At 44.8% G+C, this 13,417-nt stretch overlaps 1 protein-coding gene across 1 annotated transcript in view; it reads left to right on the forward strand.

Annotated features, from left to right (window-relative positions):
- Positions 1 to 13,417, forward strand: part of LOC310669696 (discoidin domain-containing receptor 2-like) — a 52,327-nt gene that overhangs the window by 25,142 nt on the left and 13,768 nt on the right. Inside the window, exons 13-16 of the mRNA XM_083424167.1 lie at positions 560 to 681; positions 2,139 to 2,336; positions 3,261 to 3,495; positions 4,218 to 4,367. Coding sequence (XP_083280293.1) covers positions 560 to 681; positions 2,139 to 2,336; positions 3,261 to 3,495; positions 4,218 to 4,367 — 705 coding nt within the window. The remainder of the gene's footprint in view (positions 1 to 559; positions 682 to 2,138; positions 2,337 to 3,260; positions 3,496 to 4,217; positions 4,368 to 13,417) is intronic.

Genomic DNA, 13,417 nt, shown 5'->3' on the forward strand with positions numbered 1-13,417 from the left:
CCACAATCATCGTTATTTTTTAATCCATGAACACTACAGAAATTATTGCATTACTTTTTGCATTGTTTTTGATGCCCCTCTTTCACTTAAATGCATTGAAATTAATTACGCTCATTTTAACCTTTGCGAATTGCATGACAAGTAACATAGGATTTAGCAGAAGCTGAACAGTAGTGGAACAGAAACAGTGCTGACAGCGACAAACTCTGGAAATCTCTGCCTCCTTGTATCCGTAGAGCACACACATTGGAGCAGTAGTGATTAAGGAACAGGGTCTGGAAAAATAGCCGACAGAACAACTGTGAACAGCTACTGGACTCTTTTGCACCCTGGGCCCTCCTAGCTAGATTTAGCCTTTGCCATTATCTCCAAATAGTCTAAGAATTATTCTTCAGGTAGATTGCAAGAGAGTTAATTAGCTTCCTGCTCTAATATGCACCTAACATGCTTGTGGGTAAAATGGACGGTATGGATAGGGCATTGAGAGGAGTCTACTTCCTCTCCATTTCTGCTTGACAATTACGGTACTCTAAAATTGGTTTTGTCCTTTCCCACGAAGGTCCACCTGTGTGAAGCTGATGGTCTCCTGGAATTCTTGGGTCGTGCTTCCTCAGAAGCCTCCAGCCAGGCAGTTCTGGTAGCTGTAAAGATGCTGAGAGCCAATGTCACCAAGACAGCCAGGTGAGCACAAGCTGTGGTGCCAATTGCAGAGAGAGTCTGCTCTCATGAGGGATGGTGGTTTGGGAGAAATCCATTCACTTGTTATTGCTGCTGCAAGTTCCAAAGATCTCAGAAGCCTGCTCTGCAGTAACTCTGAGCAGTGGTTTTAGTGTGGCTGCCCCTATTCTGTGGGAACGTAATTCCTGTTGAGAAACAACAGGGACCCACCAACTGCACTTTCCAGAAACAATTGAATATATATGTATTTAAAATTATTCAAACAAAGAGAAAACCCTAACCCTAACCCTAAAAGCAATAATAAAAGCAATCATAAAAGCAGGAAGAATAAATTACAGGGTAATAAAATAAAAATCATGGAAAGCAAAAAAAAGAATGAGTGGTGTAAAAGAGACCCCATAGTTCATATTTGTACCAAACATATTAAATAATCATGAATGTTACCAAATAAGCTCATATTTTATTTGTTTGTCTGTTTGTTTGTTTATTGGACTTATATGCGGCCCTTCATAAGATTTCTTATCCACAGGATAAGAAAGCAAGGTAAAAGCACAAATAAATAGTTAAAACGAAAACAACAAAACCAATAACTCCCACAAACACATTAAAAAGGCTGTAGAATATTAATCAGCCAAAGGTCTAAAGAGGAATGTTTACCCCTGGTGCCTAAAGGTGTATAATGAAGGCACCAGATGAACCTCCCTGGGGAGAGCATTCCACAAATAGGGAGCCACTGCTGAAAAGGCTCGTTCTTGGATTGCCTCCCTCTGGACTGCTTTTGGAGGATGCACAAGAAGAAGCACCTCAGATGATGAACACAGAGCCTGGGTTGGTTTATATGGGGAAAGGTGGTCCTTTCAGCTGAGCAACCTGCTCCCAGGACTTGTGTAAATAGTTACATCCCACCCACCACCCACCTCCGAAAATAAGATGTATTTGTTCTGACAGACTTTCCCAGATTGAAAAACTAGTCTTTGTCATTAGTATCTATCTTTGGTTTCATAAAAATTTATACACCTCTTGAATGTAAAAAAGCTCAAAGCAAAGTGGTTTACTAAAAATTCCAAAGCTGTTTACATTTTGTGTGGTTTTAGTTTTGTTTCAAATGTACTTACTTTTGTGTGTGTTTTTAGCTGTTGTTTGCAGTTTTTGTTAAACATTGCCTTGAGACAATTGTACAGGTGACAATTAGTATGTTGCTGTTGTTAATAATTTTAGTTCAAACCCACCTATGGAGAGTTCTGAGGGCTCAGAGTGAAGGGGTGTGGCCTCTGTGAATTCTGAGGGCCAGGCAGGCCTGCAGGGCTGCATTTAGCCCCTGCACCTGAGGTTCCCCACCCCTGCACATCATGTCGATGAGCAGTCTCTTGATTGGCTAAAACACAATGATAAATTGACTTAAGATGTCTTTCATCAGGTGACTGGTTTACTCTCTTTACGTGTCCTTTCCTTCTTCCAAGGAACGATTTCCTGAAGGAGATCAAGATCATGTCCCGGCTGAAGGACCCAAACATCATCCGCCTGCTGGGTGTGTGCGTGAGGGACGATCCGCTGTGCATGATCACCGAGTACATGGAGAACGGGGATCTCCACCAGTTCCTGCTGCAACGCCAGAGCAGAAGCACCTTCACACTCTCCAACAACATTCCCTGTGTTAGGTGATGGAGGGGAAGGGGCAGCGGGCCGGGGGGAGAGAAGAGCGGGTAGCCCCTCCTTGTGCTGTTCCTGCTGGGCCAGACCAATGGCCTGACTAGGCCACCATGCTGCTGCCCACAGTGGCCAAATTGGCCTTTGGGAAGCCCACAAGCAAGCTATAAGGGAAATAGCTACTGGTGTTTTGTGGCATACTGATTCCAGATGTGGAGGCTGCATATAGCAATCATGGCCAATAGAGTCAACCCTGCCATTAGGCAGAATGAAGCCCACTGTAGCCAACAAAATGCCTGTGGGGAGCCCAGCTACTGGTATTTAGTGGCAAGTACACATCTTTCCCCACCACATAGTGCTAACTGTGGAGGTGGAGGCTGGATGTAGCCCTCGTGGCTACAGATAGGAGAGAAATTCAATTCCGTTCACATTTCAAGGTAAGCCTGCAAAATGCTCACTCTAAAACAATGCAGGAACTGAAACACAGCCAACTTTGGGGAGATTTGAGTTCCTCCAGATTTTGCAGTGCAACCCCCCAGCCAACTGATGGGTACAAAAATGCATTTTACCCAAGTGTGCAGATAAATGCATGTATTACTTAAAAGATCATACATGGAATTTCATCATCATCATCATCATCATCATCATCATATATTTCTTATACCTTGCCTAGCCACTCTGGGCAGCTTTCAACAAAAATACAGAGTGTATGGGGCAAAATTGCATACCAAAAATCATGCATATTGGGAGAAATTGGCATTAAAATGCCAAATAATTTTCACAAGGAATATATATATACAGTATTCCACACCTATATTTGTAGGTGTGGAGAACTGAATTTATGGTGAGAAAAGAGAGAAACTGAAATCGACAGATTTGCCCTTCTTGACCTGGTGCGATTCTAAAAGATCCTCGCCTTTCTCTTCATTTCTCAGTTGCCTCCACCTCCTGCTCATGGCTACCCAAATTGCCTCTGGCATGAAGTACTTGGCCTCCCTGAACTTTGTGCACCGGGACTTGGCCACACGCAACTGCTTGGTTGGGAACAATTACACCATTAAGATTGCCGATTTCGGCATGAGCAGGAACCTGTACAGTGGCGACTACTACCGGATCCAGGGCCGGGCTGTGCTGCCAATCCGCTGGATGGCCTGGGAAAGCATCCTGCTGGTAAGAGGCACAATATCTCTCTGCTGTTGTTGCAAATGTATTTAAGACAGGATTGGGGAGGAGCTTCAGGCATAGGGGGTGAACATGGCCCTCCAAGCCTCTCTGTCTGGCCCTTGGAATTCTCCCCTGCCCACACCCTTTACCGGCCCTGCTTTGAAGGTTTTCGCCTCATGTCTGCTGCCCTATGAACTTAACTTCGTTATATACGACTGCAACTGTTTTGCTCCCTCAGAGGATCCTGGGATTTGTAGTGTAGTTGAGAATTATCTATAGGAGATCACTAGCAGGGGGCCCCACCCGAACAACAATTCCCTGGCAGTTCTAGGGAGAGGTAATGGCTGCTAAACCCATTTAAATCTCTTGATTAGATGCATCAAATCTGCAGCAGGGAGGTCTTGAGGAAGGCTAGTGACTGATGGGGGATCTGCACACTAATGCTATTTATGGTGTGACTTTGTGGCCTAGGTTCAGGGTTTGTGGCAATGACAACTCCCAACCAAGGGCCAAAAGTAGCTCAGTCTTGATATAGGCTGTGCACACACCATAGATGTAAAGCACACTTTCCCTCCAGAAGAATCCTAGGAACTATATTTTGTTAAGGGTGCTGAGAACTGTAGCTCTGTGAGGGGTAAACTACAGTTCCCAGGATTCTTAGTGGTGGGGAGGGATGTGCACACTGCCATGGTCTTCTGACACTGTGGCCTTCTTCTCTTTCCTCATAGGGCAAGTTCACCACGGCCAGCGACGTCTGGGCTTTTGGTGTGACATTATGGGAGATGTTCACACTGTGCAAGGAGCAGCCTTACAGCTGGCTCTCTGATGAGCAGGTCATTGAGAACACGGGGGAGTTCTTCCGAGACCAAGGCCGACAGGTACCCAAAACAGATGTTCTGCATGGTGGGAACCTGCGCATCCTTTTGATGCTGGTGCCTTACATGCTGGGCTGAAGAGGGTGGGAAGCTGGTTTCTTCTCCTCTTGTATGTGCTGCTGGTGGTGTGTGAGCCTTGCTTGGTACCTTCTTCTCTCACTTCCTCAGTTTTTAATCACATCCAAGAGCTATTCCCTGGAGGAATGGCTCTGAGATCAGAGGGGAGAAATCAGTGTCTCCTCTTCTCCTCTTTCTCTTCTTTTATTGGCTTCTGATCCACTCTGGAGGATGGGCTCCAAAGCCAGAAATTGGGTTGCTTAAGAGGTGAGGAAATCATTATATCCTCTTCCTGTGTGTGATGCTGTGAGTGGTTCTGGCTACTATTACCTCTTCCTGTTACTTCAGAATCACAGCCAGCTGCTGCTCACTGGAGGAAGAGCTCCAAGCCAAAGCCTATGAGTTCCACATTTATTTATGTAGGATGGAGATATATATACAAATTTAAACCAGTAAAACAGCAACAGTCCACTAAAGAGTAACTACATGGGTAGCATCTTCAGCTCAGCCCAGAAATCTGTGGTTCCAAAATCCCTCGCCACCCTCACTCTTCTTTTCCTGCTCACACAGGTCTATCTGACTCAGCCACCCCTGTGCCCCAATCCTCTGTTCTCCTTGATGATGAAATGCTGGAGCCGTGACATCAAAGATCGCCCAGCATTTGAGGCCATCCACCTGTTTCTGGTGGAGCAAGTGGACGGTAGCATTTGACCTGCAAAAAGCAACCGAGGGACACAGTCGAGATACCCACCTGCCTCTTCTTGGCCTAAAGCATCCTAGCATTTTGGTTGTGCCCCCTTGCCACACTGTTTGAAACCTGGTGGATTTCAACAGACAACTGAGGCGACAGCTGGGGTGGTTATCTCTTGGGATTCCTTTGGAACTGGGTGTTTTGTGCCCTTTCTGCTGCGTATTGTACCACAGAGTTTGCATGGGCGTTTGCCCTGACCAAAGAAATACAGCCGCACTTGAGGGGGCTTCACTGCCTTACTAAAAATCCACTTCCTGGGACCTCTGCTCCAAGGAGGCAGCCATGGCAGCTGCTGCCTCCCTCAGCCATGGCCAAGAGACTCTCTGGGCTGAGGAAACATCTTCTCATGGGCCTTCCTTCCTGGAGAGGGTATTTGTATCAGCCCATTCTCCTCTTCTCCTCACACAAGTGGCAAAAAACACTCTCTTTGAAGACTATAAGAAGAGTCCTGTTGGTTGGCCAGGCCAGTGGCCCATTAATCCAGTATCCTCACAACGGCCAACCAGATGCCCCAGTGGGAAGCGTGGTGGAAGCGGGACCTGAGCACAACAGCGCTTTCCGCACTCGTGATTCCCAGCAACTGCTATATTCAAAACTCAGTTGGGGTTTATTCCACCTGTCAGGAAAGTTCAGTTCTTCAGGGGTGTGTTCACTCTTCCTGGAAGCCATGTTGGTGTGTTGTTCTCCCTGAAGGAACCCTACAAGGAACAGGAGGGCAGCCATTTGTGACCAGAACAATAGCAAAGAGTTGCACAGCTTCATTTTCAGGGGTTTGAGGGAGGTTGTTGTGACTGCATGTTCGCAGGGAGGGTGTACGTGTGTGAATTCTTACACACTGGATTTTTAAAATTGTTTTAAAAAGGGGCGAAAGAATGTTAATGGTCAAAGGAAGGTCACTGAGGGCTCTCTGGTAAATAGAGGTCTTTTTTTGTGGTGGAGGATCTTTTAGGGGGAAATAGTGGACACTGTTACTACTGTCATGATGATGCTGATGCCTTGTGTGCTAATGAACTTGTTGCCAAAATGGACTGACATAGATATCTGGTTGCATCCACACCATACAACTGAAGCACATTTAAATCACTTGACTTCCTTTGAATGAATCCTGGGAATTGTAGTTTAGCCCTTACAGGGCTGCCATTCCTTGACCAACTGCAGTTCCCAGGATTATTTGGGGGGAAGTCATGTGCTTTAAATGTGTTTTAAATGTATGCTGTAAATGAACCTCCCTCTGTCTCCAGATACCACTTTCTTAAGGCACCAAAAGGGAATTAAAAGTGAAACCTGGGGCTTAATTATGGGGGCGGGGAAGACAACTAATCTCCAACGGAAGGGGGTTGTGTTACCTCTCATTTTTGGGGTGGGTGAGAGTGTTAGGGGCACCAAATGGTTTGCAATCCAAAAAGAAAGGGGTGGGTGGGGGTTGAAGAAGCAGCTTTCGAAAAGCCCTCACCCCCTAGGAAAAGAAGATTATTACGAACTGCAGCAGTATATTCAGGGAGCCAGAAATTTGGGGATAACTGGAATTCAGATAACCTGAGCATCAGATATATAATTGACTGTAGCATTGTTAAGTAGCAAAGAGGTTTTTGGAAATGACTGCAGTCTGGGTTGTTGATGGCATATTATAAGCACAGGCAACCTCCCATTTACGCGAGGGTTATGTTCCGAGGCACTGTGTGCATCCGTGAAATCACTTATAATTGAAACACCACTGAAAATGCCTGCAAATGCCCCATTCCGCCCCTTTTTGTGACTTCTTAGGTTACTTCCGGGTTTGGGCCGATGCACATATGTGCAGTCATGCACATATTGAATGCAAGTAAATGGGTTTGCCCATTTTGATCCTTTCTGGAACTCACACAATAGCCAACCAGATTTAACTATGGGAACCTGTCCTTCCTAAGCAGCAGTGGCTTATCTTCATTGCTCTTGGTGGCCCCTCCTGCCTTATAACACCACCCTCCAGCTCCACCCTGTCCTAAATCTTAGAACAACAAAGAGTCTTTATATGGCATAAGCTTTTGTGGACTAGAGCTCTCGTCATCCAGTGCTTGAAATATTGGACAAAAGGATCTTTAGCACATTATATGTGCTTGCCAATGCCAGGATTTCTGTGTTGTCAAGAACTGTTTAGTGAATTGCTACTGTTAAGAACATGATTATCACTGTCTGTACTTTTTCATTTCCCTCCGACCTCACTTTTTACAACCTCCACGCCTCTCAAACTGTGTGGGAAATATGCTTAAAACTCAGGATGACACCTTCATGCAACTGATGAACTGGTGGTCTGTAGTCTACAAAGGCTTATGCTTATGTTAGTCTTTAAAGTGCCACAAGATTCTTTGCTGTTTTTGCATCTGCTCCTCTGGACATGGCTCTCAGAGCCTCTGAAGCAATTTCAGTGCTTCTCAGTCTTGACTTTTTATCTTGGTGTGTTAAACTGGAGACCAAATATTTTTGTTTGTCTCATCATTCTGAATGTGAAATTTCAGCCAATTGTTTCTCATTTCACTCCTATGTGTGATGTTGTTCCTCCCCATCTTTTAGCTCCCCCTACTGTTAAAACTCTGGCTTTCAGCCATTCTCAAGCGTCTCACCACCCTAGATTCCTCCCCAGCATTACACAGCTGCTTTTCTCCCTAACTCTGGTGTGAAGTTCCCCTCTGCACCAGAAAACCCCCAAACCACTTTCCTAGCAGCAAGTGTATTGATTTTCAACATTCCATGACTGAGCCTTCCCCTCTGAAGTTAGAAATGTTAGCAAACATTCCATGGCATGCTATGGGTGCCCGTGCCATCACCCGCTTGATGTTAAGTGAGATGTTCACATGGAAAATTCACTAGTTGTGCCACTCCCCTTCCCAATGTGGTATTATTATTGTCCTCTGTGCTTCCCGCTCCCTACAGCGGTTGTCACAACAGCCATATGAAGTAGCCATATGAATTTCCATTTTATAGGGAGGATTTTTAATGGCTTTTCTACAGTCAGAATGACAACCATCTGGTTTCTAGTCATTGGATCCTGCTGGACTTGTTTTACCATGTAAAATACTAGTTTGGGTCAGAAGTCCTGTTTTTTTACCCCAGCTGTCATGGAAATGACAAAACTAACAGCTATAAAGGAACTACCTTATATTAGGCCTGACCACAGGGCTCTCTCTAGCCTGGGGACGGGGGAGGGATGCCCTCCAGAAGCTGCTGAACTATAACACCCATCATCCCTGATTTTTAGCTATGCCGGCTGATGCAAGTTCAAGTCCAATAACATATGGATGACAATAGGTTCCCCATCCCTGCTCTAGCCTAGTATGTCTACAGTGGCTGGGCAGTGGTGTTAAGGAAATCTTTCCCAGCACTGAGAACTGGAGATGTGACGGATTGAACATGAAGCCTTAGAGACTCCAACCAGGTGCTCTTCCACCAAAAATGTATGGCAAAGGAGCTTTGGCACTGGAGAGAACTTTGCCATACATTTTGGGGGTATCACCACTGGCTATCTTAAATCCCTGGTCATGTTAGAAACAGGTAGGGTCCCCTTTCTCCTCTGCCTTGAACAGCGGCTTGTTCTGCTGTGACATGCATAGGAGATGGTAAGGGAAGCCTCACTGGCTGATTTCTCCAGGGATGGGGAACCTCTGGTCCTTCAGGTGTTGCTGGACTACAACATCCATTGTTCCTGACCACTGGTTGTGCTGTCTAGGGGTTGATGGGTGTTGCAGTGCTACATCTGGAAGGCCATCTGTTCTACAACCCTGCAACTGTAGGCTGTAGGAACAGGCTAGGATGTTCTTGCTTTTGATCCTATGGTCCTCTGGCCATTTTAGGAGTCAATTGCTAGGTTAAATGTTGCAAATGACCCAGCAAATGACCAAGGCAGGGTGCAGCCAGGCCTTTCTAGTGCACAACCCAGCGACAGAAGATAGGAATGAAGGATTTTGTTGAGAGAGCACCTTTTGCCTCATCTTTTGAGGGCAGCCTGAATTGGGACACCTTCTTCCCATGTTACTTGAAGTTCGAAACTGTGGATATATCAGCCATTTTGTCCCAGAGCACATATGATTCCCTCAAACAAGGCCTCTCTCTCTCCCTCCCACTGCTGCCTTATTTTTTGATAACCAAGCTCAGATTTATGTTGTTTGTTTCGGCTGTTGTATGACTGTGTACATATTGTATTTAGAAATGGCATTCAGATGTGTACATAATATAATATATATGGATTTAACCAGCATCTCCTTTGCAATCACATACCTTTGCCATGGAGGCTTGTTTTTGTCTTGTTTGTTTCATTTTGTTTTTTTACATTGACAAATGACCAATAAATTCTGTTGGTTTCTTTTCTCTCCCTGTTTCTGCAATTTGTGAGATTAATTTCCCGTGATTCCCAATGGGATTGCAAAACCAAATGCATTGAGATGGTTTTTGAGAGAGCCCACAAACATTTAATTGATCAGTTAAATTAATGAATTTAAACATTCCATTGACAAAAATTGTGTCCAGACTAATTGGAAAGTTGCTAAGAAAGAAAGAAAACAGTATTATTAATGCAACTGTGTATAAAACATGAAAGGTCTGTCTTCTGTTTGAAGGCATCCAAGAATCATGAAATTGTTGGAAAGGATCTCAGGCAAATCTAGCCAAACCCCCTTCATTAGAATTCTAAACTGACATCTATATAAATTGGCATATGCCATTTTTTATGCTAACTTTGCTCTTGTTTCTTTTGGCTACCCTCAGTAGATGCCATCTTGGAAGAGGCATCACCCAGTTTCTCACACAGGAGGGATTGCCTCTTCTCTCACGTGGGCTCACGTGATGCATAGACACATCATCATCCAAGCCAACAGGTGGCCTAGCGCTATCTTAGAGAAGGCATTCCCTATTTTCTCTCACACAGGAGGCAACACTTTTCCTGTGATGTCTGCTTGTGATATGTACCCATATCAGAGTGCAGTACCAATGTGTGACTTAGGCTATCATAGAAGAGTCATTCTTCCTCTCACCCAGGATGGAAAGCTTTTACTATGATGTCTGCTGCGACACAGATAAACATCGTGCCGTTCCAATGGGTGGTTAGGGCCATCTTAGGTCACATTCCTACCCCACATTTAAAGCACTACAATTCCGCTCTAAATGGTCATGGCTTCCCCCAGAGAATTCAGGGAGTTGTAGTTTGTTAAGATGATGATGATGATGATGATGTTAAGGGAGCTGAGAGTTGTTGTTGTTGTTTAGTCGTGTCCAACTCTCCGTGACCCCATGGACCAGAGCACGCCAGGCACTCCTGTCTTCCACTGAGAGTTGTTAGGAGAGCTGTATTCTCTTATTTGAACTACTGCATACAAATCAATCAACCAAAAACCCATAGAACAATTTCTTTAACACTTTGCATTTCAGTGACTTTATAGTGCAATCCTACGCATGCTTACTCAGAAGCAAGTCCCGCTTGAGTTCAGTGGGGCTTACTGTCAAAGAAGTGTACATCACATTTCAGCCTTCATTGATCATACTTTAGTGTGTTTCTGCATTGCAAAAATTTCTGCTGAAGTGCCTTTTTGAGGCCCTGGAGAAAAGTGAGACTTAACAATGTGCATTTTTAGACATGAAGGTAATTAGAACAAAATCCCTTTGTCAGATGATCTCAGAGTACAGGGAGGCTCATCTGGGACAAGGCATTCCCTTTCCTTAACTTTTCCCAGCATTCCTCAAATTTCTGCTACATCCTGGTATCTGCAGTGACTGAATGCTCCATTCACACCCAACTTGATGCAGAGATGAGGCAAAATGACCGTCTCTGATAGATGCTGAGCAGAAGGAGGCAGAAGAGCAGAGAATCTTACAAAGATGCAGCAGGCAGCCCCTCTGAGACTGGTGCACTGGGGTCTCACCAGGGTCTTTCTTCATAGATATGGAACCCTTTCAGAGGAAGGGCAGTATATAAATTAAATAAATAAACAGTTATTCTTTATAGTTCCCAACATATCGAAGATGAATATAGGTTCATTCTTTATCTAAATGCCCAATTCTCACAAAAGAAATTAAGAAGGCCATGGGGTCACGAAGAGTCGGACACGGCTGAACGACTAAACAACAACAACAAAGGCCAAAAACAGGGACAAGTGACACCCCAGGGACCAGAAAGAAGGGACTAGAGGTTGGCATCATTTGGCACCTGACAAGGTCTATACCCCATTAAGGACCCCATTATGAATGCAGTCATCGGGTCGGGCTGAAAAAAGTTCCCCACCCATATCCTAGATCCAGCTTTGTCACCAGAGGCTCAAAGGCCCTGCGGGATCTGATTTCTTTCCGCAGGTCCTGTAAGACAGTTGTTCCACCTGCCCTTTGGCTTGGAGTCAATTTGATTCCCTCCCCCCTCTTTCTTTCTCCTTTCTCCTCCTGTGATGAGGCTGCATTTTAATGTTTTAACGTTGTATTTTAATCTTGTTTTTAAGTTGTATTCATTCAACTCGTTTTAATTATTGGTTGTTAGCCGCCCTGAGCCCGGCCTTGGCCCGGGGGGGGGGGGCAAGGTATAAATAACATTTATTATTATTATTATTATTATTATTATTATTATTTGCTGGTGCAGAGTGCCTTTGACCAGCTATGGGCTGGTTTGCCACATATGGCCATTCTTAGATTGGCCATAGTAATTCATGCTCTGGACTACTGTAAAGTGCTCTAGCTGGGGCTGCCCTTGAAGATGGCATGGAAGCTCCAGTTAGTGCAAAATGCAGTTGATTAGTTATAGAGTGGAGCAGCTAGCAAGAGCCACATTTCACTGGTCATTGATGTAGGCGGAACAGCTCATAGCAGTCTGTAATTAACTCCTGATCTTAATCCCATTTATTCAACAGGATTTGGGAATAGAAATGGGGACAGGGTGGATGGAGAAGGGACACAGAAAATCTGCATTTCTTCTAAATGGCTCAAGGGCAGTAAAGGTTGTAGTCCGTGGAGATGAAGGCACTTTACACCTGGTCAAAGGCTCTCCTTTAATATTACTTCATAAATTCCAGTTCTTACTACAGACCTGGACATTGTGATAAGGAAAAAGAGACAGTGCACCTAATGATAAAAAAGTTGGGACAGAGGGTTTGTTGTTTGCCCAGGCTCTGCACAGAAAAGACTTTGTCTGTAAACTGACCTGCTGCCAGAGTGGCTCCTCCTCTGACTGTATTTCCCTGTTTGAGCAATAAGGGTTAGTTGGGACCAAAAGAGAGAGAGAGAGATGCTCAACTTCCTGGTCTGCTTGTCTCTGGAAGCAAAGCCAAACAGCACATAGTCTGAGCAATCTCTAAAGAGCCAGGCCTTCCAAATCAGATTGCTTCCTCTCATATTAGAAGGACAATGGCTTACAGTAACCTGGTCAGGCATTGGAACAAAGGAGTTTTAGCTCTAGAGAAGGGCAGCTGGGAATCTGCCTTACGCATCTTCTGCAGCATTGAAAACCCTCCTTCAAAGATCAGCTTCAACATTGGCTGCCTGCATCTTTCAAGGGGAGACCTGGAGCAAGCTCTGGAGGTAAGTGTTAAGACCATTTCACACATGACAGGTTCAAACTCAGGTTTTCCATGGAGCATACAAACAACACAGAACTGTCTGCGCTGATTGGAGTTGTAGTCCAAAGCATCCTGAAGTCACCAAGCTGAAAAAGGCTGGTCTACCTCTGTTTTAATTTCCCACAACGTCATGGGCAGCAGTAGATTGTGCGCTCCAGAGCATTGTGGGAAATGAAGATGGCAGTCCTTTAGCCACCAATACTGACACCACCAAGAAAATCATCCGTGTATAGCCCACTAGAGCACACTTTGCTCCTGGGCCTCTCAAACCCAGAGCCAGACCTGCCTGTATGGCATATTCATATGTATTGATGATATATATATTTTATCTGCTGATTTATTACATTCATATCCCAACTTTCCTCCAGTGAGTTCAAGGTGGTAGCCCCCCTTGCCATTTTATCCTTACAACAACCCTGTGAGGTAGATTAGGTCTTCACTATATTGTTTTCAACAATTGTTAAATACAGTGGTACCTCGGTTTAAGAACAGTCCAGTTAAAGAACGATTCGGTTTACGAACTCCGCAAAACCAGAAGTAGTGCCCCGGTTTGAGAACTTTACCTCAGTCTAAGAACGGAATCCGAATGGTGGAAGGGCACTGGCGGCAGGAGGTCTCATTTGGGAAAGTGCGCCTTGGTTTAAGAACAGTTTTGGTTTAATAACAGACTTCCGGAACAG

Source organism: Podarcis tiliguerta, assembly GCF_965153285.1.
Source record: "Podarcis tiliguerta genome assembly, chromosome: Z".
In the NCBI taxonomy this organism is placed as follows: domain Eukaryota; kingdom Metazoa; phylum Chordata; class Lepidosauria; order Squamata; family Lacertidae; genus Podarcis; species Podarcis tiliguerta.